The 25,632-nt window shown below is 48.6% G+C and overlaps 1 protein-coding gene across 1 annotated transcript in view; it reads right to left on the bottom strand.

Moving 5' to 3' along the window:
* The window catches only part of PDXK (pyridoxal kinase), a 73,146-nt gene that overhangs the window by 42,565 nt on the left and 4,949 nt on the right, over window positions 1-25,632 (bottom strand). The window contains exons 4-8 of the mRNA XM_083171438.1: window positions 25,128-25,246; window positions 15,828-15,874; window positions 15,570-15,655; window positions 13,926-13,971; window positions 13,671-13,782 (exon numbers count right to left, since the gene is read on the bottom strand). Of these exons, the coding sequence (XP_083027564.1) occupies window positions 13,671-13,782; window positions 13,926-13,971; window positions 15,570-15,655; window positions 15,828-15,874; window positions 25,128-25,246 (410 nt within the window). The remainder of the gene's footprint in view (window positions 1-13,670; window positions 13,783-13,925; window positions 13,972-15,569; window positions 15,656-15,827; window positions 15,875-25,127; window positions 25,247-25,632) is intronic.

Genomic DNA, 25,632 nt, shown 5'->3' with positions numbered 1-25,632 from the left:
CCCTATAAGATAGGCGACCCGGAGCAGGCTCGCTCTCTTCGGCACATCTACTTTCCCTGGACCTTCCTACCGGACTATAGTTCATTCCTGAACGATAGTGAGCTCTGACCGGACTGCGCTTCGCATACTTGATGAGACGGGTAAACGGTTGCATTTTACGGTATTTATTCTTAAAGTATTGTTGGCTGGTTGTGTCTTGTAACTGTATTCTTTCCCCTTAGTAAAGTCTGTTTAGTATTCATTGTTAGTATATTGTATCACCTGTTATACCTGTTTATTCTTATTTCTGTAACCCCCTTTTGTCCATTAGGGACTTAAATACAAACCTTTTACGGAGTTCTAATCTCCTTATTCCTATTCAGTGGTCGTGTCTGTTTATTCGCATAATAGCGATAAGGTATATTACGGACACTGTCCTTTAAGGTATATTCACAGAATAGAGACAAAGTACTGCGAAAGGATCTCGTATTAAGGTATTGTTTCTTGGTGCAAAATACTAAATAAAAGGTACACTGCGCTGCGCTACGTTTTGTTCGCACGTAGTTAGGTATAAAGGGTAAGCAGGTTACGGACATATTACGTAATCAACGCTTTTCACTTATTGTCACTCTGGTTATATTTTAATCACCATTAACAATTGAGGGCTCGTCCGTCCGCTCCACAGTCCAGAACTCAGTACCAGGCGTGCGACCCGACCTATACCAGCAAAAGGGTGGAAGTATTTATTTGTTTCCATTGCTGGATAGGCCGAGTCCGCGGCGGTGCGGGGTTCGGGAAGTGCTAGCGCTGAACCCGGAGTACAATAAGTGAAAGCCACGTGTTTTAAAACATATATTAAGTGTTTAGTAAACTGTACTTCTGCCTGCCACAAGTAGTTTAACGGGGTATAGTGTCTTGAGTTGCTTGTTCATTACAGTATATGTACCACGTGCGATAAGGTTCGCACACGTGGAATCTGTGTTTATTATAGTACATAGAGGATCCCCTCTGTGCAAAACTATAATTGTTTATTGTTAGTTAACGCAAAAACAGGGACCACGCCACGTGGCGACAAGTCCTGGGCCTTTTGCAGTAACGTAAAGCGTCTATTGTATATTACGCAAGGTGCGCGCGCACGTGCCCACATAGGGAAAGTTTCGCATCTTTGTACGTGGTTTACGGATTAAGTACGGGATTTATTTCGCATCTTGATACGTAACTCTCGGACAGAGTTAAGGGATTTATTCCACATTTAGGCGCAATTACTGCGTATAGCGAAACCCGAGCGCAACCTTGCAAATACACTATAGAACACGTGGGTGGCCGATTCATCGGCGGCCTGTGAACAACGCACGTACACACGTGGCTGTTCATTGGTACTGCACATGCAGCACACATAGGAACTCAAAGGTGAACAGTATTAAACCATCAGCTTTATTTAAACAGTATAGTAATATACTGCGAATAAGGCGGTGATTAATAAAAGAAAATAAGTTTTTTTCTTTTTGTTCATTTTTCATAAGCAAGCAACTCAAGCATTATTTTAATAGATTCCTATAGTTTATTATAAGGGATTTATACCTGCATAAGTATCTAGTGACAAGCTACCAGCCTGGAAAAAAAATTTCTGTACAGAAATATTTAAAAAAAATACGCATAAGACCAAGGTGTAACTAGCGCCCAGTGTGAAAAATAACTGAGGCGAACGGGTGTGTGACGGCACGACTCAGCGCAGTGTAGTCCAGTGTAGGACAGTCCAGTTAGGACCGGGTTCACGTGACGACGTGCCCATAGGAACTGCCCCTTCAGTGGAAGTGATTCCGCTAGGAGGGTACAAGAAGATATATCGGAACGCACTTGTTTCCGATTAGCTACTTTAGAAATCCGATTTTTGGGGGTATAGGAAAGCAAGTTTGTTATACCCTGGAAAAATTGTGCCGCATCAAGCAAGTTGGCTAGAAGTTCGCTGCTAGTTGAAAGACTTGGTGATTGAGTACGTTACCTCGCATTGTGGGCTCTTCGCTTGATTGCGTTGAAGTGTCGCTGTGTGGAGAAGTGAGTGGTTGGGGAGCTCTCAACTTAAATAACCCACCGATTATCTATTAAGCTGTGAATGTTTATTCCTGTAACTATGGGTAATAACGGGTCACGCTGTGATAACGTGCATGTTAGGGAGGAAGCAAGCCAGCCAAAAGGATCGGCTGCTTTTATTATGTGCAGGAAGCACGGTGAACTCGCAGTTGTTTACCAAAATAAATGGAGAAAAATAACACAAGGCAGCAAGTTAGAATTTCCCAGTGTTGGTAGCTTCGATCCAGAAATCTTATCGGCAGTAAAAGATGAAATATGCCTACTCTCCAGTCGTAAGGAGAGAGTGAAGCATATAGATATTCTTAAATTGTGGCAGAAGGAAGGACAGGAACAATGGGGAACCAGAGGTCTGGCAATACCGGACACAATCAGCCACAATAAAAATGCAACCGTTGCCGCAATAGAATCAACTCCCCCACCCCCATATGTGCCGAAGGGGTTAATGACTCATAAGAAAGACATGAGTAATAATGTATCCGTTACTAACTTGTACCCTGTCTTACCCCCTTATAAGGAAACCCGAGAGGAGAACGAGCAGCTGTTGGCACTGGCCGTCTCCCATGCCCTTAACATGCTTGAGGGAAAGGCGCAACCCACTGCTGGGGTCCCAGCACAGGAGGAGGAGACGGCTGATGTCAACAGCATAGTATTAGACACAGGTAAGTACACACAACACAGCACAGAGATAGTTGCTCCTGGGATGTTGTCCAATGGTGCAGGGGGGATACAGATCCACCCTCTGCACACAGTGGAACCTCCTTGTGGACGGGGAGGCGGGGATGAGGTAATGCCTGTAAAGGATAGTGACATGCACAATACATGGACGCGATTGGAACGTCATTCAATCATCAAAAATTTCCCTGATCCCAGCAAAGATCTGGCAAAGTGTCAGAAATTTGTAAGGGAGCGAGGAAATTCAGATGAGCCCACCAATAAGGATTGGCGATACATGTTGAGAGCTTGCCTCCCTTCACACATAGATGTCCAGAAGTTCATTCGAGACAGTGGTGTGGAGGGCGATAAGATCTTAACTGAACAGGGCAACCAGGAAAATATACGCCTAATAAATATACAATTGGGTGTATATTTCCCAGGGACAGTTGAAAATACCCTAGGGTTCACCATCACACAGAAAGATGGTGAGTCCACCAGCGGATATTTCAACCGTGCTTTACAGGCGTTGCCAAAACACTCTGGTATCCACAGCCCCAGGGACAACATACATCTTAAGGGAGGGATTGTCTCTGTGCTGATACAAGGTCCTAGGGAAAATCTGAGAACCAACATAGAAACCATTCACCCCAACTGCAGACAGATGTCAGTACGCACTTTAAAGAAATCTGCTGTTGATCTGGACAAACAACTTATGACAGAAAGACAAAACCAAATGGTATGTTTCAAATGTGGAAACAAAGGACACATAGCCAGACATTGCAGGGTAAGTAACCATAGAAAACATAACACACATGTAAGTAACTGGGAGACACGATGAGGGAAGACAGGTAGGTCTCAACACATAGCCATAGCCCCACCTAGTAGCCAACGCTGCCCTAAGCATGACACACATATGCAAACAGGGAGTAGGACACACGTACACCCCACATCCAGGTAACCTAAGACAATATCTGAGGGAGGAGCCTCAGATATGGGTAAGTGGAATAGTTTAAATATAAAGTTTTTTTGGTATCAAACCCGTTTAACAACATTCCCTCCTGGTCTAGGTTGTGCCAAGCAATTAGTAGCAGCAATTGGGGTAACAGGAAAAATACAGCATTACCCACTGACGAAACCAGCAGATGTTACAAGCGGGCCTCTGCATACCAAACACTCTTTTCTGTTGGCTGCAGCGGTCCCGACTAACCTCCTGGGTAGAGATTTACTATACAAAATGGGATGTGTCATCTATTACACCCCCGATGGGGTATTCCTGGACACTCCTAGAAATCTTACACAAGAAGTGCAAGATATGCTGGACAGTCCTCAGAGGCTAATGTTGTATTCCACTGTTATAGAGTCAAATCCATCTAAGGTAGCTGAAAACTACAGCACAAATACCGAGTTCCCTTTGAACTAAAGATGGGAAGGACACAGGATCAATGGCAACCATAGCTTCAATAGAAACCCTGTTAAAAACAGAAAGTATAGCGCCCCAAAGTACAGCCTCACCATTCGAAATCTGAGGTTGAGCTGGAAAAATACCCAGTGAAATAACAAGGTTCCCAAAAGAGAACTTTTAGCTAAATACCCCTAGACACAGCCCATAGTCACAACCACACTGGGAAACAGAAAGAAAGGGAGGGCTTACGAATCAGAACAGGAGTTGAAAAGGGTAAGAACCAAATAGTTGAGAGCCAATTCCCCCATAGTGCTAAATCCTGGCGTCATCAAAATAAAAGAAAAATGTTTATGTTGAAAATAAATGTACACATTACTGTCATTAATATTTTCTACCCTTTTTGAGTTTTTCTCTCTCTCTTTTTCCAATTTTTTTCTCCTTCCCCTACCCTTCTGTTCCAGAAACCCACAAATCATAGATAAATAGTTCGAAGAATCTGTCGCACTCCCAGCAGAGAAATACCATTGTGAATATGCGGTACCCTGTAAAGCGAGTAGTCACAATATAGATATTTTTCAGGAAATCTTGAACAAAGTCCCAATAACTTTAAGCATTACTCCTAATGTTACCCAGGGCAACCACAGCCACCATCTTGTGAAAAGCAGTCCAAGTAATGCAAAAGCATCCCCCTTCTACAAAGAATGAAAAGGGTTGTAAAACGCATTTACATATAAATAGGTGCAATCACAATACCCATGTCTTCACAGACAGATGTGGATAATAAAGAAGGAGAAACAGGCCTGATTACAGCCTTTTGCCATGGGTAAAACTGACACAAGAGACCATGTGATTTAGAATATTAGACCTGCTAAGGGGGCGACAGATATAGTGACGTAAGAAACCTGGTGATGCCAGCCTGACCAATGTCGTACTGCAGTGTGCAATTAAACCCTATACTTGTCTACACAGTGTAGTTGCCATAGCACTACTGGTAAACAAAACTGAGAATGTGGTGTTGGGGTGTGTTTTAACTGTTTATGCTCTTCATATAGTCTGGACACTCCTAAAATTCTGCCTAAACATGTGAAAGATATTCATCAGCCAAGTTCACTAAATGGGAACTTGCATTGATGTTACCATGTAAAATGGGTAATATTGTAAACCCAGCAACACTCTTACCAGGTGTGCCCGCCAAAGGCACAAAGGGTGGAGTGGTGCTGAGGTTGCTGGAATGGTGGAATTTAGTGGGAGCCGAGACGAATATGATTGCATGACATGTTTGAGTCAGACCTTTTGCAGCATGCCCCCAAAGGGTGGTAACAACCCATTGGAAGAGGTAATTCATTTTTTTCCGTTCTTTCCACAACACCGAGAGGGAAAATTGTACACTGGCTATACCGTAATAGATGGAAAAGGCATAGTAGAGGCTGAACCCATTGGACGTCTCACTCAGCAACAGCAGTCTCATTAATAGTACTGCGAACTGAGAGAAAAACAGCCAATATTCATGCCGACTCCAAGTATGTTTGTTGGGGTAATACAGAAGATCTTAGGCCCTATGGCGCCTCAGATGTTTTGTTTCAGTAGCTGGCACTCCAGTGGCGCAAGCGTTGTAAGTTTAAAAGATTCTTGACAGTCACACAGCTGCTGGACAGAGTGGCTGTTATCAAGTGTAAAAACCACATCTTCAATGAGGATTCAGTGTCACTTGATGATGAACATGCTGGCAAGACAGCTGGGTGAGCCATGCGCTCTGCGGATAATGTTTGTGTTCCCCCTATAAATGTCAGTATATTCACATAGTAATACAAGATTTGTGTCCCCTGCAGGAGAAGCAGTCTGGAAGCCGAAGGGATGTGGACAGAAATAGAAAGATGGACAAGGTAAACCAGTGACTCTAAGAACATGCCAAACTGTCAGGACAGAGATAGCCCATGGCCTGACTTGTCTTGACAGGGAAGGTATGTGGGAAAATTAGTCCGAAATTACTGGTGTGCCCACAGACAGGTAAGACGACAGAATCATGCCTTACTTGTCTGGGGGAAAGAAACTGCAACGGCTGTTCCCACAGAGCCATCTCCACATCCCTCCTCCAGCAGGATCCTCTGCAGGTAATACAAAATTGGCTTTGTACTGTCCACTCTAGAAGCATTATAGTTATTTATTTATTATTTTTTTTATATATATATATATATATATATATATATATATATATATATATATATATATATATATATATATACATGTATGTGTTGACGTTTGTGTGTATAGATATGGCAGCCCAGAAGCACCCTTGAGTATGCAAAAATATATATGAAAGGTTTAAGTCATGTGTTAACCTTCAGGGACTGATGGTACACCCCATAATCTCTTTTTGTAGTAGTAAAATCACTCTCAGAACTCCACCTCATTGGTCCCCATCGAAACATTGCTTGGCAGGCAGCCACAGGTTATGGTAATCCCACAAGGAGATCCTAGACCACAAATGCAAGTGACGTATCCACACCTGGAAAACTGCAGCAAAAGGACTTTGTTGACACCTGTTGTGAACTGTCATAACCATGAACCAGGAGATGTTGTTGTTGTTTCCCCTGCTTTGCCATATACAGGTTGCTTGATAGACCTTTGGAAAGGACCACCCCAGATCTTGTTGACCAGCACTACCTCAATAACAAAGTCGCAGAGAGAGAGATTCGGGTACGTTCGTCCTACTGCCAAAGGAACAGAAAACCAAAAGGTCCTTACACTCGAGGGCGAAAGAAAGAAATCGCTAAGAGGCACCATTTCGGGAGGACTGGAGAGCAGCTAAGGTCAAGCAACCTGTACAAGCTACATAAGGGACTGTGACACACCCCACTGGTAATAGGTTGGAAGGATCACTAACAAAATTTTTCCTTTCTCAGTTTTCTCTATTGTTGTGGGTCCTATTCTTGTCTTCCCCCCCCACTATCCGTTATCTTCAAAAGCAAGGATACCGCCGCCACACTGCTGCCAGGCATTGGACGGACGATACAGAGTTCTGAGAGTGTGTTACCCGTCCCAGCTTAGGTCAAGGTAGAATCTATAAACTTGACACCTTACCCAGGACTGGATGTTTGATAGTGATAATACCATCATACTTAAAAGCATACCAAAAAGAGAGACAACAAAGAGTTCAAGGGTCTGTTGTCACAAACAATACCTACCAAAGGATGCCATATTTGTGAATGTGTATATGTTGTAACCACCCCTGTTTTTATTTTTATCCCAAAATTGTACATTATCCTTCGTGACCCTGAGTAGATTGTTCGATAAATGCGGCCCATCGTTTATCCATGATCCTGGATCGGCCGAGAGCAGATGGTTTACTCCCCTTATATGTTTATTTCATGTATCCCAATTTCTCTGTTAGGATTATGAATTTCTGTTTTGTCGTGTGAAATGTTTTGTAATGTAACAGTTTTATATTTACTGTTAAAGGGTGGACTGTGAAAGTCTAGGTGCACACACGCCATTTTGTGATAGTATGGCCGCCATTTTGGTTCGCAGAGTTGCGCAAATAAAGTTTCCATACCCGAGTATGTGTGACAATGTGGACCAGAAGAGTAGACATACTATCACACATAAATTCATAATAACACACTTACACGAAATGAAATATAGTTAAAAGGTTTAGAACGCCACACATAGCTTAGTTAGCCCTGCACACACCTGTCTGTATCGTGTTTAGTACCGTTCCGCTCAGTTCATTATGCGAAGTATTCCGGTCATTGCGAATATGTCGCAATGTACATTGCCCGATAGTTATGGACATAATCCATATTCCAGAGACAGTTTCTGTTGTAAGTAGTTAACAAAGGAAACTAGCTCAAACCGGTTCTTATCCTTGCTGACGCCGAAACCACCAAACAAAGGACTCTTAAAGTTCACTCCCCTGCACCTGGTCAGACCAGGTACAGCGTCTAACCTCCAATCACAGTGGACCGGACATATGATCTCTGACCAATGAGAATGGCCTTTGACCTCCCCCTTCTGACCCTATAAGATAGGCGACCCGGAGCAGGCTCGCTCTCTTCGGCACATCTACTTTCCCTGGACCTTCCTACCGGACTATAGTTCATTCCTGAACGATAGTGAGCTCTGACCGGACTGCGCTTCGCATACTTGATGAGACGGGTAAACGGTTGCATTTTACGGTATTTATTCTTAAAGTATTGTTGGCTGGTTGTGTCTTGTAACTGTATTCTTTCCCCTTAGTAAAGTCTGTTTAGTATTCATTGTTAGTATATTGTATCACCTGTTATACCTGTTTATTCTTATTTCTGTAACCCCCTTTTGTCCATTAGGGACTTAAATACAAACCTTTTACGGAGTTCTAATCTCCTTATTCCTATTCAGTGGTCGTGTCTGTTTATTCGCATAATAGCGATAAGGTATATTACGGACACTGTCCTTTAAGGTATATTCACAGAATAGAGACAAAGTACTGCGAAAGGATCTCGTATTAAGGTATTGTTTCTTGGTGCAAAATACTAAATAAAAGGTACACTGCGCTGCGCTACGTTTTGTTCGCACGTAGTTAGGTATAAAGGGTAAGCAGGTTACGGACATATTACGTAATCAACGCTTTTCACTTATTGTCACTCTGGTTATATTTTAATCACCATTAACAACAGACATAAAGCTCTACTTCCAACCCACCCTCGTCTCCTCTCCCCCCCTTGGATCTGCCACTGTATCTCTAAATGAACACAGACATAAAGCTCTACTTCCAAACCCACCCTCGTCTCCTCACCCCCCCTTGGATCTGCCACTGTATCTCTAAATGAACACAGACATAAAGCTCTACTTCCAACCCACCCTCGTCTCCTCACCCCCCCTTGGATCTGCCACTGTATCTCTAAATGAACACAGACATAAAGCTCTACTTCCAACCCACCCTCGTCTCCTCACCCCCCCTTGGATCTGCCACTGTATCTCTAAATGAACACAGACATAATGCTGAGCTCCCAACTCACTCACGTCTCCCCACCCCCTTAGATCCGCCACTGTATCCCTCTACATGTACACAGACCTATCGCTCTGCTCCAAGCACTTCCACTTTTTCTCCTCTCACAATTTCATTGCTCTGAATCCAATAAGGTTGTAAAAAGGGGATTTTTGTAAGGACTTCGAACCCCTTTCTCTGAATCCATCCTGGTGACACAGCTCAACCATGGGATGTAGGAGGGACCGCAGGAGCCAGGCACCTATGCTATGAGAGAGGCAGGCTCCTCCCTACTGCATCCCAGCATTCCTCAGTTCAACTTCCAGAGCACACTAGTACAACGCCTGAACATATTAATATGCACAACCATATAACATGACAACACATGAACGGTATTACTTACTGAGCGTAGGGGAGGGATCGCTGTGTCACCAGGATGGACTCAGAGAAAGGGGTTTGAACAGTAAGTTCTTACAAAAATCCCCTTTTCTCTGTCGTCCATCCTGGTGACACAGCTCAACCATGGGATATTCAAGAGCTCAGGTCCGCAGATCTCATTACTGCTCGCCCAAATGAAGCGTCCTCCAATGCGAACTCATGGAACATGTAAAATCTGGTAAAAGTGTGAAGAGGACCAGGTGGCAGCCCTGCATAACTGCTCCGCTGTAGCCTAGTGACGGACAGCCCAAGAGGAAGCAACCGACCTAGTGGTATGGGCATTAATCTTGGAGGGCACTGGTCTGCCAACTTTAGTGTAGGCGAAGGTAATGACCGACTGGAACCACCTAGCAATGGTCGGCTTAGAAGCTGGCCACCCTCTCTTATGTACATCATACAGTACCAATAACAAATCAGTCTTCAGTTTGACCCCATTGCTTGCCTCCTCTGGGGACAAAACACAGGTAGTACAATCTCCTGATTCACATTAACTTTTGACACCACCTTTGGTTAAAATGTTGGTACCGTTCACAGAACAGCCCTATCCTCATGAAACACTAGGAAAGGAGACTTGCAAGACAAGGCACCAATTCCGACACTCACATCGCTGAGGCAATAGCCAAGAGAAAAGTCAGCTTCCAGGAAAGGAATTTAAGGTCATCCGACCTTAAAGGCTCAAAACACCAGAGACAGATCCCAAGGTGCTACCGGCTGTCTATATGGAGGCTTAATATGTATAACTCCCTGGAGTAAAGTTTGAACCTCCAGTAACAGAGCCACTCTCCTTTGAAAGAAGGTAGACAAAGCAGATAGTTGCACCTTCAAAGACTGAAAACAAAAAACCATCCAGAAGTGTGAACGCTTTGTCGTTCACACCACCTTATATAGGTCTTCCAGACTCTATGATAATTGGCCGCCGACACAGGTTTCCTAGCACTGAGCATGGTTCGGATAACTGCATCCGAGAATCCTTTCTTCTCTAACAAGGAGGTTTCAAAAGCCAGGCCGTCAAATTGAGACAAGCTAGGTCCTGGTGTAGAAAAGGTCCTTGCTTGAGTAGGTCTGGTCGAAGCGGAAGAGGCCATGACGCTATCGACAACCTCAGTATGTTGGAATACCAAGACCTCCTGGACCAATCCGGAGCCATCAGGATGACCCTCGACCCGTGTGTCCTCACTCTCTTGAGGATCCGAGCGTTCATGGGAAACGGTGGGAAGACATATGCGAGGCTGAAACACCAAGGAACTGTCATGGCAGCCACTGCCCACGCTGTCGGATCCCTGGATCGTGAACAGAACTTGGGTGCCTGCCAATTGTGTCTGGACGCCATCAGATCCTCCTCTGGGAGCCCCCAAAGGGATACAATGTCCTGGAACACCTCCGGATGTAACACACATTCCCTTTCCAGCAGTTCCGCTTCCACATTCCGAATTCCCAGAATGAATACAGCCGATAAAGCAGGAACATTTGATTCCACCCACTGAAATATCCAAGAGACCTCTTGCATCGCCATCCTGCTGCGAGTGCCCCCCTGATGATTGAGATATGCCACAGCCGTATGGGAGACCCCTTCTGGAACTCCTCCGCCTGCAGAAGTGTCCTCCACAATGCACGCAGCTCTAGTATATTGATTGGCAAGGTTGATTCCGAGCTGGACCACACACCCTGTAACCTGAGATGCAGAGCCACTGCTCCCCAGCCCGAGACTGGCGTCGGTTGTGACAACCAATGTCATGTCCGGGAGCGACCCAATTGAAGGGATTCCAGATTAGTCCACCACATCAACGAGTCCCTCATCTCTGGAGAAGGGTTTCCCGTTTCATGGATTTCGGATTCCCTGACCAACCGGAGAGGACGTTCCATTGAAAAGGCCTCGAATTAAACCTTGCATACTGTAAGGTCTTGAAGGTTGCCACCATATTGCCCAGTAGTTTCAAACACTGCCATATCGAGGGATTTGGTGACTGGAGAATGGCAAGAACCAACAGACGAATGTCTCTGGCCTTTGCTTCTGGCAGAAAAAAACACAATGTAGGGGTGTATCCAGAACCACTCCCAAAAACTGTAGTCTCTGGGTGGGAATCAGACGAGACTTCGGGAGATTTAAAATCCACTCATGGGCTTGTAAGAATTGTGTTGCAACTGTTAGATGTTCCTGCAACTTCTCTGCCGACTCCGCCTTCAACAAGAGATCATCCAAGTACGGGATAATTACAATTCCCTTTAACCTGAGAGCCGCTGCCATGACAGCCATCACCTTCGTGAACACTCTCGGTGCTGTAGTCAGCCCGAAGGGGAGGGCCTGAAACTGCAGATGGAGATCGCCTATTGTGAGACTGATGTTCTGCGCAAATAGTCACGTGCAGATAGGCATGCTGAATGTCCACAGATGCCAGGAATTCCGCTGGTTCCATACTTAAGAGAACCGACCTTAGAGACTCCATCCTGAAGTGATCTACCCATAAGATGAAGGTTTAGGATAGGCCTGAACGAGCTGTCTGGTTTGGGGACCAAGAAATTAATGGAGTAAAATCCCTTCTTCCTTTCCTCCCGAGGCACCGGGATCACAACACCTTTCTCCAGAACAGACATCGCAGCACCCAAAAGGGCTCTTCCCAAGGTAACGGGTGTTGGAAAAAATCTCTTTGGAGGGACTCCCCTGAGATTGATCCTGTAACCTTGGAAAACAACCTCGTGAACCCAAGGATCCTGAGTGGAGAGAGCCCAAGAGTCCAGATACTGCAGGAGGCGACCCCCCACTCTGAACCCAGAACCCCTGCTGGAAATTATCCTCTACCTGATAGTCCTCTATTGGACGCACCCCCCCCCCCCCCCGAAAGGAGGAACGGAAGGCTTCAAACCTAGAAGCTCCCTGTTTAGTAGCCGTCGTGGGAAGAAATTTACTCCTGCATAGCCTGTAATAAGGCAGGGTCCCCCTGAGAGGGGGTAATGGAGGGTGAGAATGGATTATGGGACCCAACCATCTCATCCATCTGTCTATTCACAGCCTGCACCAAAGCAGTCGTAGACCTCCCCAGGGCAGCCGCCCACGCAGGTACAGGCTGCTCAGACCACTGGGCACAGACTCACATGCAGGGCACAGATCCCTTTGGTCCAACTGTTCAATAGTTAATTTAACTCCGCAAAACCTGCAGTTAATTACCACGGCCGACGCTCCCTCCCCAATAACAGCAGCACTACACCTTTCTGTCATGATATCACACACAGTGCACAATGTACAGAATAATATACCAGTGTACTTCTCTGCCTGCGCTGCTGTAATGGACCCTCAGCGGTCACCAGGGGACTTGTCACTCTGGTCTGCAGTGTAAATCCTCCTTTCAGCTCCGCACAGTGTGGGGAAGAGACCAAGTTCCTGCTGCAGCGAGGAGGGAAGCTGGTTTTGGCGCCCTCCCCCTTACAGCTGCTCCTACCAAGTATTTATTTTTCCCTTCCAGTGTCTCCCCTCTGAATGGGACCACTTGGAAGTGCCCAGGGCTGGGCTCCTGTAACAGGCATCAACTCCAAAATGGATTTCTGCCTGTAAGCCCGGCAAAATGGCGGCCGTCCGTCACCCATGATCCCCCCTAAGCAGGGAGCCGGATCAGGACACTCCCCAGGGCCCAGGAGACCTCTTTTAGTGGAGTTGAAAGCTCTGCGCTGAGAGACCAGACAGCATCTCTCAGCACACAGGACGCGCTTCTGTCAGACTCTGCTGCGCTGTCAGTGTAAAGAAACGTCCACTGCGTCCTGCACTAACTAGGTGAATATTAGTAAGAAAAAACCCTAGCTACTCAAAAAAACGGCTGCACCCCGCAGCCCATCAGCATAGCACCCACTCCGGTGGGCACCTAAAACGAACTGGGGAATGCTGGGATTCAGAAGGGAGGAGCCTGCCTCTCAGTTAGCACAGGTGCCTGGCTCCTGCGGTCCCTCCGACATCACCAAGGTTGAGCTGTGTCACCAGGATGGACGAAAGAGAAAGTGTTCAGGTAACAGGTGGTATTATAATGGGGTTGGGAATGACGGTATATTTGGTTTGTGACCAGAGAAGGTTATTCATGAACAGCCACATTTCCTCCTGACTGTTGTAATTACCTATGGAAGAACACACATACAGAAGACCTCTGGGCATCTTACCTCGTCTCTGGCTTCCCAATGTGATGAGAAATTCGGAGCCACGAGAGGCCGGAAGGTCTGAGCTGGTGATGACCACAGTGTTTGGCCCCAAAGAGTGTAACATGTCCATAACCTGAGGGACACAAGTACAGTAGGTGTCATACAGAGGGGACATGACTCCGAGGAGAGAGGACAGCAGGGAGCGGGAGGACCACAAGGTGACCTTAGCACATAGAGGTAGAAGAAGGCGACCAAGACTGACCACAGGATGCTCACCTGAACGGCTTCCTGCTGAGTGTGAATCTTACGTCCGGTCAACAACCTGGAGACAAGGAATACAGATCACTGAGAAACATAGCACCATAGAGAGGAGGAGTATATAGAAGAGTCAGCACCATAGAGAGGAGTATTATATAGAAGAGATACCCCCGAGCGCTCTCACACCAACGCCTGGGCCACAGAGGTACAGCTATCCGACTGCGCGCGGGGGGAGCAAGGGGAGAGCGGGCGCGCGCGAGGGGAGAGCATGAGGATACGAGGCGAGAGAGGGGGATACGAGGCGAGAGAGAGAGGGGGGATACGAGGCGAGAGAGAGGGGGATAGAGTTACAGGATGGTGTGGGGACAGAGCTACAGCATGGTGTGGGGACAGAGCTACAGGATGGTGTGGGGGACAGAGTTACGGGATGGTGTGGGGACAGAGCTACAGGATGGTGTGGGGACAGAGCTACGGGATGGTGTGGGGGACAGAGTTACGGGATGGTGTGGGGACAGAGTTACAGGATGGTGTGGGGACAGAGTTACAGGATGGTGTGGGGACAGAGCTACAGGATGGTGTGGGGACAGAGCTACAGGATGGTGTGGGGACAGAGTTACAGGATGGTGTGGGGACAGAGTTACAGGATGGTGTGGGGACAGAGTTACAGGATGGTGTGGGGACAGAGTTACAGCATGGTGTGGGGACAGAGTTACGGGATGGTGTGGGGACAGAGTTACGGGATGGTGTGGGGACAGAGTAACAGGATGGTGTGGGGATGGTGTGGGGACAGAGTTACAGGATGGTGTGGGGACAGAGTTACGGGATGGTGTGGGGACAGAGTTACGGGATGGTGTGGGGACAGAGTTACGGGATGGTGTGGGGACAGAGTTACGGGATGGTGTGGGGACAGAGCTACAGGATGGTGTGGGGACAGAGTTACAGGATGGTGTGGGGACAGAGTTACAGGATGGTGTGGGGACAGAGTTACAGGATGGTGTGAGGACAGAGTTACAGGATGGTGTGGGGACAGAGTTACAGGATGGTGTGGGGATGGTGTGGGGACAGAGTTACGGGATGGTGTGGGGACAGAGTTACAGGATGGTGTGAGGACAGAGTTACAGGATGGTGTGGGGACAGAGTTACAGGATGGTGTGGGGACAGAGTTACAGGATGGTGTGGGGACAGAATTACAGGATGGTGTGGGGACAGAGATACAGGATGTGTGCGAGGACAGAGTTACAGGATGGTGTGGGGACAGAGTTACAGGATGGTGTGGGGACAGAGTTACAGGATGGTGTGGGGACAGAGTTACAGGATGGTGTGGGGACAGAGTTACAGGATGGTGTGGGGACAGAGTTACAGGATGGTGTGGGGGCAGAGTTACAGCATGGTGTGGGGACAGAGCTACGGGATGGTGTGGGGACAGAGTTACGGGATGGTGTGGGGACAGAGTTACAGGATGGTGTGGGGACAGAGTTACAGGATGGTGTGGGGACAGAGTTACAGGATGGTGTGGGGACAGAGTACAGGATGGTGTGGGGACAGAGTTACAGGATGGTGTGGGGACAGAGTTACAGGATGGTGTGGGGACAGAGTACAGGATAAGGAGAGGGATGGCCCCCCCCTTGCACGTGACCTGGCGAAAGGCCTATATTCACTTACTCAGCCTCAAACTGGTTTGGGGTGATGATATCAGCGACAGGCACAACCAATTCCTTATAGACAGGAAGAAGTTCCTCTGGGACATACTGAAAGATAGGTGATAACGTAAATGGGATATCACAGGGAAACAGCAGGAGGTAGTACAAGGGGCTGGTAATGACGGAGGGGTAGGTGAGAGGGCATACATACAGGAAATATCAGGGGCACAGACAGACAGGACAGGGGGAGTACAACATACAAACAGTATCAGGGCCATACCATAGATCCCTCCCCATTCCATTTATCTCCGAGGACAGGGTCACAGACTGTGGGGCAAAAAAGTGGGTGTTACTGTAGTGGTCTCACAGCTAGGATCAGCCCAGTACCTCAACTTAATGACCATCACATGTGTCCTCACCCATCTCGCCCCAATACGCCATGCAGCATGAAATGCTGGTGTGAGCCAGCTCCCGTGCCCCATGTAGCAGTGACTGGGGACTTTTTTAGGTACTCTTTACCTAGAAGGGCGCCCATCGCGGGCATCACATGCACTAAAAAATCGGGTGCGATGCGACCGACGCGATGCCCGCGATTTCCCATAGGGAACAATGTTAAATGTCTCAATTGACCCGATTTTCCTGTTCAATGCCTCAATTGACCCGATTATTCCATAGGAAACAATGTTAAATGGGCCACAGAGGCCAAATAGGCACCCTGAAGTGTGAAATGGCCCCCACAATTGTTAACGCCACCCCACGATCAACGTGAACCCGAAGCGTGGCGAGCGCAGCGAGCCCGCGAGGAGCGGCGGTACGCGTCCTACGACCTTTTCATACCCCCACTATCCACGTCGGCGTGGAGTTGAGAATAGAAAGTGTGGCGAGCGCAGCGAGCCCGAAGCGTGGCGAGCGCACACGGACACCTTCACAGGTATACGCGTCCCCTCGCGGGCTTCACAGCTGTCCGCGTCCCCTTGCCACGCTTCGGGCTCGGTGGCTCGCTGCGCTCGCCACACTTTCTATTCTCAACTCCACGCCGACGTGGATAGTGGGGGTATGAAAAGGTCATAGGACGCGTACCGCCGCCCCTCGCGGGCTCGCTACGCTTCGGGTTCACGTTGATTATGGGGTGGCGTTAACAATTGTGGGGGCCATTTCACACTTTAGGGTGCCTATTTGGCCTCTGTGGGCCATTTAACATTGTTTCCTATGGAAAAATCGGGTCCATTGAGGCATTGAACGGGAAAAACGGGTCAATTGAGACATTTAACATTGTTCCCTATGGGAAATCGCGGGCATCGCGTCGGTCGCACCGCACCCGATTTTTTAGTGCATGCGATGCCCGCGATTTTTTTACCTGCGATGCCCATGATCAAAATCGTGGGCGCCCTGCTAGGTAAAGAGTACCCTTTTTTACTAAAAAGTTACTTTTTTGCCAAGCAGTGCAAGTAGGATGCATGAGGAGACTGCGCTGAGTGATGTGGTTTCTGTACACAGAGCAGTCTGCGCTGAGTGATGTGATCTCTGTACACAGAGCAGTCTGCGCTGAGTGATGTGATCTCTGTACACAGAGCAGTCTGCGCTGAGTGATGTGATCTCTGTACACAGAGCAGTCTGCGCTGAGTGATGTGGTCTCTGTATACAGAGCAGGCTGCGCTGAGTGATGTGGTCTCTGTATACAGAGCAGGCTGCGCTGAGTGATGTGATATGTGACACCTGTATACTGCGTGTGACTGAGGCTGTATACGGAGCAGACTGCGCTGAGTGATGTGATATGTGACACCTGTATACTGTGTGTGACTGAGGCTGTGATATCTGTGTACAGAGCAGGCTGCGCTGAGTGATGTGGTCTCTGTACACAGAGCAGACTGCGCTGAGTGATGTGATCTCTGTATACAGAGCAGTCTGCGCTGAGTGATGTGATCTCTTTATACAAAGCAGACTGCGCTGAATGATGTGATCTCTGTACACAGAGCAGACTGCGCTGAGTGATGTGATCTCTGTAAACAGAGCAGACTGCGCTGAGTGATGTGATCTCTGTACACAGAGCAGACTGCGCTGAGTGATGTGATCTCTGTACACAGAGCAGACTGCGCTGAGTGATGTGATCTCGGTAAACAGAGCAGACTGCGCTGAGTGATGTGGTCTCTGTACACAGAGCAGTCTGCGCTGAGTGATGTGATCTCTGTACACAGAGCAGTCTGCGCTGAGTGATGTGATCTCTGTACACAGAGCAGTCTGCGCTGAGTGATGTGATCTCTGTACACAGAGCAGTCTGCGCTGAGTGATGTGGTCTCTGTATACAGAGCAGTCTGTGCTGAGTGATGTGGTCTCTGTATACAGAGCAGTCTGCACTGAGTGATGTGATCTCTGTACACAGAGCAGGCTGCCTGAGTGATGTGATCTCTGTACACAGAGCAGGCTGCGCTGAGTGATGTGGTCTCCGTACACAGAGCAGACTGCGCTGAGTGATGCGATAACTGTGTACAGAGCAGGCTGCGCTGAGTGATGTGGTCTCCGTACACAGAGCAGACTGTGCTGAGTGATGCGATATCTGTGTACAGAGCAGACTGCGCTGAGTGATGCGATATCTGTGTACAGAGCAGACTGCTCTGAGTGATGCGATATCTGTACACAGAGCAGACTGCGCTGAGTGATGCGATCTCTGTATACAGAGTAGTACAGAGTAGACTGTGCTGAGTGATGTGATCTCTGTACACAGAGCAGACTGCGCTGAGTGATGTGATCTCTGTAAACAGAGCAGACTGCGCTGAGTGATGTGATCTCTGTATACAGAGCAGTCTGCGCGGTACTTGTGAGTTATCCGGGCTCCCGATTTCTAAATCGGGTCGGATCGGGCACATCGCATCGCATCGCATGTGACCATCGGATGCGATGCGATGACCCGATTTTTCCATAGGAATCAATGTTAAAATGGACTGAGTCCATTTTAACATGGAATTCAATGGGAAAAAGGGGTTCTTTTCATACCCCTACTATCCAAGTGGGCATGGAGTTGGATATAAACCTGTGGCGAGCGTAGCGAGCCACCGAGCCCGAAGCGTGGCGAGCGTAGCGAGCCCCGCGAGGGGACACAGAATACCGTCCCCTCGCGGGGCGCGCTTCGCTCGCCACGCTTCGGGCTCGGTGGCTCGCTACGCTCGCCACAGGTTTATATCCAACTCCATGCCCACTTGGATAGTAGGGGTATGAAAAGGACCCCTTTTTCCCATTGAATTCCATGTTAAAATGGACTCAGTCCATTTTAACATTGATTCCTATGGAAAAATCGGATCATCGCATCCGATGGTCGCATGCGATGCGATGCGATGCGATATCGCATCGCATCGCATCTGATTGTATGCCTTAACTTAAGGCATACAATCAAAAAATCGGGAGCCCGGATAACTCACAAGTACCGTCTGCGCTGAGTGATGTGATCTCTTTATACAAAGCAGACTGCGCTGAATGATGTGATCTCTGTATACAGAGCAGACTGCGCTGAGTGATGGGATATCTGTACACAGAGCAGGCTGCCTGAGTGATGTGATCTCTGTACATAGAGCAGTCTGCGCTGAGTGATGTGATCTCTGTACACAGAGCAGTCTGCGCTGAGTGATGTGATCTCTGTATACAGAGCAGTCTGCGCTAAGTGATGTGATCTCTGTACACAGAGCAGACTGCGCTGAGTGATGGGATATCTGTACACAGAGCAGGCTGCCTGAGTGATGGGATATCTGTACACAAAGCAGGCTGCGCTGAGTGATGTGATCTCTGTATACAGAGCAGGCTGCGCTGAGTGATGTGATATGTGACACCTGTATACTGCGTGTGACTGAGGCTGTATACGGAGCAGACTGCACTGAGTGATGTGATATGTGACACCTGTATACTGTGTGTGACTGAGGCTGTATACGGAGCAGACTGTGCTGAGTGATGAGTGACACCTGTATACCGCGTGTGACTGAGGCTGTATACGGAGCAGACTGCGCTGAGTGATGTGATATGTGACACCTGTATACTGCGTGTGACTGAGGCTGTATACCGAGCAGACTGCGCTGAGTGATGTGATATGTGACACCTGTATATACCGTGTGTGACTGAGGCTGTATACGGAGCAGACTGTGCTGAGTGATGTGATGTGACACCTGTATACCGTGTGTGACTGAGGCTGTATACGGAGCAGACTGCGCTGAGTGATGTGATATGTGACACCTGTATACCGCGTGTGACTGAGGCTGTATACGGAGCAGACTGCGCTGAGTGATGTGATATGTGACACCTGTATACTGCGTGTGACTGAGGCTGTATACGGAGCAGACTGCGCTGAGTGATGTGATGTGTGACACCTGTATACTGCGTGTGACTGAGGCTGTATACGGAGCAGACTGCGCTGAGTGATGTGATATGTGACACCTGTATACTGTGTGTGACTGAGGCTGTATACGGAGCAGACTGCGCTGAGTGATGTGATATGTGACACCTGTATACTGTGTGTGACTGAGGCTGTATACGGAGCAGACTGCTCTGAGTGATGTGATATGTGACACCTATATACCGCGTGTGACTGAGGCTGTATACGGAGCAGAGTGCACTGAGTGATGTGATATGTGACACCTGTATACTGCGTGTGACTGAGGCTGTATACGGAGCAGACTGCGCTGAGTGATGTGATATGTGACACCTGTATACCGTGTGTGACTGAGGCTGTATACGGAGCAGACTGTGCTGAGTGATGTGATATGTGACACCTGTATACTGCGTGTGACTGAGGCTGTATACGGAGCAGACCGCTGAGTGATGTGACACCTGTATACTGTGTGTGACTGAGGCTGTATACGGAGCAGACTGCGCTGAGTGATGTGATATGTGACACCTGTATACTGCGTGTGACTGAGGCTGTATACGGAGCAGACTGCGCTGAGTGATGTGATATGTGACAACTGTATACTGCGTATGACTGAGGCTGTATACGGAGCAGACTGCGCTGAGTGATGTGATATGTGACACCTGTATACCGCGTGTGACTGAGGCTGTATACGGAGCAGACTGCTATGAGTGATGTGATATGTGACACCTGTATACCGCGTGTGACTGAGGCTGTATACGGAGCAGACTGCGCTGAGTGATGTGATATGTGACACCTGTATACTGCGTGTGACCGAGGCTGTATACAGAGCAGACTGCGCTGAGTGATGTGATATGTGACACCTGTATACTGCGTGTGACTGAGGCTGTATACAGAGCAGACTGCGCTGAGTGATGTGATATGTGACACCTGTATACTGCGTGTGACTGAGGCTGTATACGGACAGACTGCTCTGAGTGATGTGATATGTGACACCTGTATACTGCGTGTGACTGAGGCTGTATACGGAGCAGACTGCTCTGAGTGATGTTATATGTGACACCTGTATACTGTGCGTGTGACTGAGGCTGTATACGGAGCAGACTGCGCTGAGTGATGTGACACCTGTATACTGCGTGTGACTGAGGCTGTATACGGAGCAGACTGCGCTGAGTGATGGGATATGTGACACCTGTATACTGCGTGTGACTAAGGCTGTATACGGGGCAGACTGCTCTGAGTGATGTGATATGTGACACCTGTATACTGTGCGTGTGACTGAGGCTGTATACGGAGCAGACTGCGCTGAGTGATGGGATATGTGACACCTGTATACTGCGTGTGACTGAGGCTGTATACGGAGCAGACTGCGCTGAGTGATGTGATATGTGACACCTGTATACTGCGTGTGACTGAGGCTGTATACGGAGCAGACTGCGCTGAGTGATGTGATATGTGACACCTGTATACTGTGTGTGTGACTGAGGCTGTATACGGAGCAGACTGCGCAGAGTGATGTGATATGTGACACCTGTATACTGTGTGTGACTGAGGCTGTATACGGAGCAGACTGCGCTGAGTGATGTGATATGTGACACCTGTATACTGCGTGTGACTGAGGCTGTATACGGAGCAGACTGTGCTGAGTGATGTGATATGTGACACCTGTATACTGTGTGTGACTGAGGCTGTATACGGAGCAGACTGCGCTGAGTGATGTGATATGTGACACCTGTATACCGCGTGTGACTGAGGCTGTATACGGAGCAGACTGCGATGAGTGATGTAATATGTGACCCCTGTATACTGCGTGTGACTGAGGCTGTATACGGAGCAGACTGCGCTGAGTGATGTGATATGTGACACCTGTATACTGTGTGTGACCGAGGCTGTATACGGAGCAGACTGTGCTGAGTGATGGGATATGTGACACCTGTATACTGCGTGTGACTGAGGCTGTATACGGAGCAGAGTGCACTGAGTGATGGGATATGTGACACCTGTATACTGCGTGTGACTGAGGCTGTATACGGAGCAGACTGTGCTGAGTGATGGGATATGTGACACCTGTATAATGCGTGTGACTGAGGCTGTATACGGAGCAGACTGTGCTGAGTGAGTGATATGTGACACCTGTATACTGTGTGTGACTGAGGCTGTATACGGAGCAGACTGCGCTGAGTGATGTGATATGTGACACCTGTATACTGTGTGTGACTGAGGCTGTATACGGAGCAGACTGCGCTGAGTGATGGGATATGTGACACCTGTATACTGCGTGTGACTAAGGCTGTATACGGGGCAGACTGCTCTGAGTGATGTGATATGTGACACCTGTATACTGTGCGTGTGACTGAGGCTGTATACGGAGCAGACTGCGCTGAGTGATGGGATATGTGACACCTGTATACTGCGTGTGACTGAGGCTGTATACGGAGCAGACTGCGCTGAGTGATGTGATATGTGACACCTGTATACTGTGTGTGACTTAGGCTGTATACGGAGCAGACTGCGCTGAGTGATGGGATATGTGACACCTGTATACCGCGTGTGACTGAGGCTGTATACGGAGCAGACTGCACTGAGTGATGTGATATGTGACACCTGTATACTGCGTGTGACTGAGGCTGTATACGGAGCAGACTGTGCTGAGTGATGGGATATGTGACACCTGTATACTGCGTGTGACTGAGGCTGTATACGGAGCAGACTGCGCTGAGTGATGTGATATGTGACACCTGTATACTGTGTGTGACTGAGGCTGTATACGGAGCAGACTGCGCTGAGTGATGGGATATGTGACACCTGTATACCGCGTGTGACTGAGGCGGTATTCGGAGCAGAACATAATCTGTATTGGAGAAAAGCAGTGTAGGAGTGTGTGGTTATTGGATTAGCAAACAGCCCTGCATGTACAGAACAGACTCAGGGCCTTATTCTAGTTCACTCTTAGAGGCAAATTCCTTCTCAGATGGACAAAACCATGTGCACTGCAGGTGGGGCAGATGTTACTTGTGCAGAGAGAATTAGATTTGGGTGGGGTTTTTCTTAAAAGTGAGATCTATATTGCAGTTTAAAAATAAAGCAGCCAGTATTTACCCTGCACAGAAACAAAATAACTCACACAAATCTAATTCTGTCTGCACATGTTACATCTGCCCCCCTGCAGTGCACATGGTTTTGTCCAAATGAGAAGGAATTTGCCTCTAAGAGTGAACTAGAATAAGGCCCTCAGTCACACACAGATGTACAAGGGTCAAATAAATAAATCTGTAGAGTCTCTTCGTGCATCCTAGACCCAGCTCCGCTATACCCATCCACTAACCACTCTACCCCCCTCTGCTACACCCATCCACTAACCACTCTACCCCCCCCTCTGCTACACCCATCCACTAACCACTCTACCCCCCCCTCTGCTACACCCATCCACTAACCACTCTACCCCCCTCTGCTACACCCATCCACTAACCACTCTACCCCCCTCTGCTACACCCATCCACTAACCACTCTACCCCACTCTGCTACACCCATCCACTAACCACTCTACCCCACTCTGCTAAACCCATCCACTAACCACTCTACTACACCCATCCACTAACCACTCTACCCCCCCTCTGCTACACCCATCCACTAACCACTCTACCCCCCCTCTGCTACACCCATCCACTAACCACTCTACCCCCCCTCTGCTACACCCATCCACTAACCACTCTACCCCCCTCTGCTACACCCATCCACTAACCACTCTACCCCCCTCTACTACACCCATCCACTAACCACTCTACCCCCTCTGCTACACCCATCCACTAACCACTCTACCCCCCTCTGCTACACCCATCCACTAACCACTCTACCGCCCTCTGCTACACCCATCCACTAACCACTCTACCCCCCTCTGCTACACCCATCCACTAACCACTCGACCCCCCTCTGCTACACCCATCCATTACCCACTCGACCCCCTTCCTCTGCTACACCCATCCACTAACCACTCGACCCCCCACTGCTACACCCATCCACTACCCACTCGCTTCTCCTCCGCTACACCCATCTGCTAACCACACACTCCTCCACTACACCCATCGGTACTCTTTACCTAGAACGGCGCCCATCGCGACCATCGAATGCACTAAAAAACGGGTGCGATGCCCGCGATGGCCGCGATTTCCCATAGGGATCAATGTTAAAAGTGAGATTGGACGCGATTTTAGTGTTCAATGCCTCAATGTCCGCGATTTTTACATAGGAAACAATGTTAAATGGGCCACAGAGCCCAAAATAGTCACCGTGAAGTCTGAAATGGCCCCCACAATTGTTAACGCCACCCCACGATCAACGTCAACCCGAAGCGTGGCGAGCGCAGCGAGCCCGCGAGGGGCGGCGGTACGAGTTCTCCGACCTTTTCATACCCCCACTATCCACGTCGGCGTGGAGTTGAGAATAGAATAGTGTGGCGAGCGCAGCGAGCCACCGAGCCCGAAGCGTGGCGAGCGCAGCGTGCCCCGCGAGGGGACGCGGATACCTTCACAGTTATACGCGTCCCCTCGCGGGCTTCCCAGGTGTCCATGGCGACGCGGACACCTGTGAAGCCCGCGAAGGGACGCGTTTACCTGTGAAGGTATCCGCGTCCGCTCGCCACGCTTCGGGCTCGGTGGCTCGCTGCGCTCGCCACACTATTCTATTCTCAACTCCACGCCGACGTGGATAGTGGGGGTATGAAAAGGTCGGAGGACGCGTACCGCTGCGCTCGCCACGCTTCGGGTTGACGTTGATCGTGGGGTGGCGTTAACAATTGTGGGGGCCATTTCACAGTTCAAGGGCACTATTAGGGCCAAATCGCGGGCATTGAGGCATTTTACAGTAAAATCGCGTCCAATCACAGTTTTAACATTGATCCCTATGGGAAAATCGCGGGCATCGCGTCGCACCCGTTTTTTATGTACCCGCGATGCCAATCGCGGGCGCCGTTCTAGGTAAAGAGTACCCACCCATCTGCTAATATCACACTCCTCCTCCACTACACCCTTTTGCTAACCACACACTCCACCTCCTGTCCCAAAGAATAAAATCTGCTTACGCCTCCTCCACTACACCCAACCAATAACCACCTACTCACCCAATAACCTACCTTACCACTGATAGCATTCCTCTATACCTACTTACTATTTGCATAGCCCAACTAGTAAAATTCTCAAAGAGCCCCAGAGCCGCATAAATATCTTTCCACCGTACCATATACAAGATGTGGGTTCTGTCGTTTCAGTTCCTGAACAATATCCACAACCCTGGCCAAGAAGGAAGAGTCCCGTGTGTAACCTAGACGAGGACCAAAATCACCACTGTTACATGACAGACAGACAGACAGACAGACAGAGAGAGAGAGAGACAGAGAAAGAGAGAGAGAGACAGAGAAAGAGAGAGAGAGACAGAGAGAAAAAGAGAGAGAGAGAAAAAGAGAGAAAGAGAGAGAGAGAGAAAGAGAAAAGAGAGAGAGAGAGGAGAGAGAGAAAGAGAGCGAGAGAGAGAAAGAGCGCGAGAGAGAGAAAGAGCGCGAGAGAGAGAAAGAGCGCGAGAGAGAGAAAGAGCGCGAGAGAGAGAAAGAGCGCGAGAGAGAGAAAGAGCGCGAGAGAGAGAAAGAGCGCGAGAGAGAGAAAGAGCGCGAGAGAGAGAAAGAGCGCGAAGAGAGAAAGAGCGCGCGAGAGAGAAAGAGCGCGCGAGAGAGAAAGAGCGCGCGAGA

The sequence above is a fragment of the Crinia signifera genome, chromosome 2 (genome assembly GCF_055691185.1).
Source record: "Crinia signifera chromosome 2, ASM5569118v1, whole genome shotgun sequence".
In the NCBI taxonomy this organism is placed as follows: Eukaryota; Metazoa; Chordata; class Amphibia; order Anura; family Myobatrachidae; genus Crinia; species Crinia signifera.
Note: the sequence above shows the minus strand (reverse complement) of the source record. Positions and strands in the feature narration are given on the sequence as shown.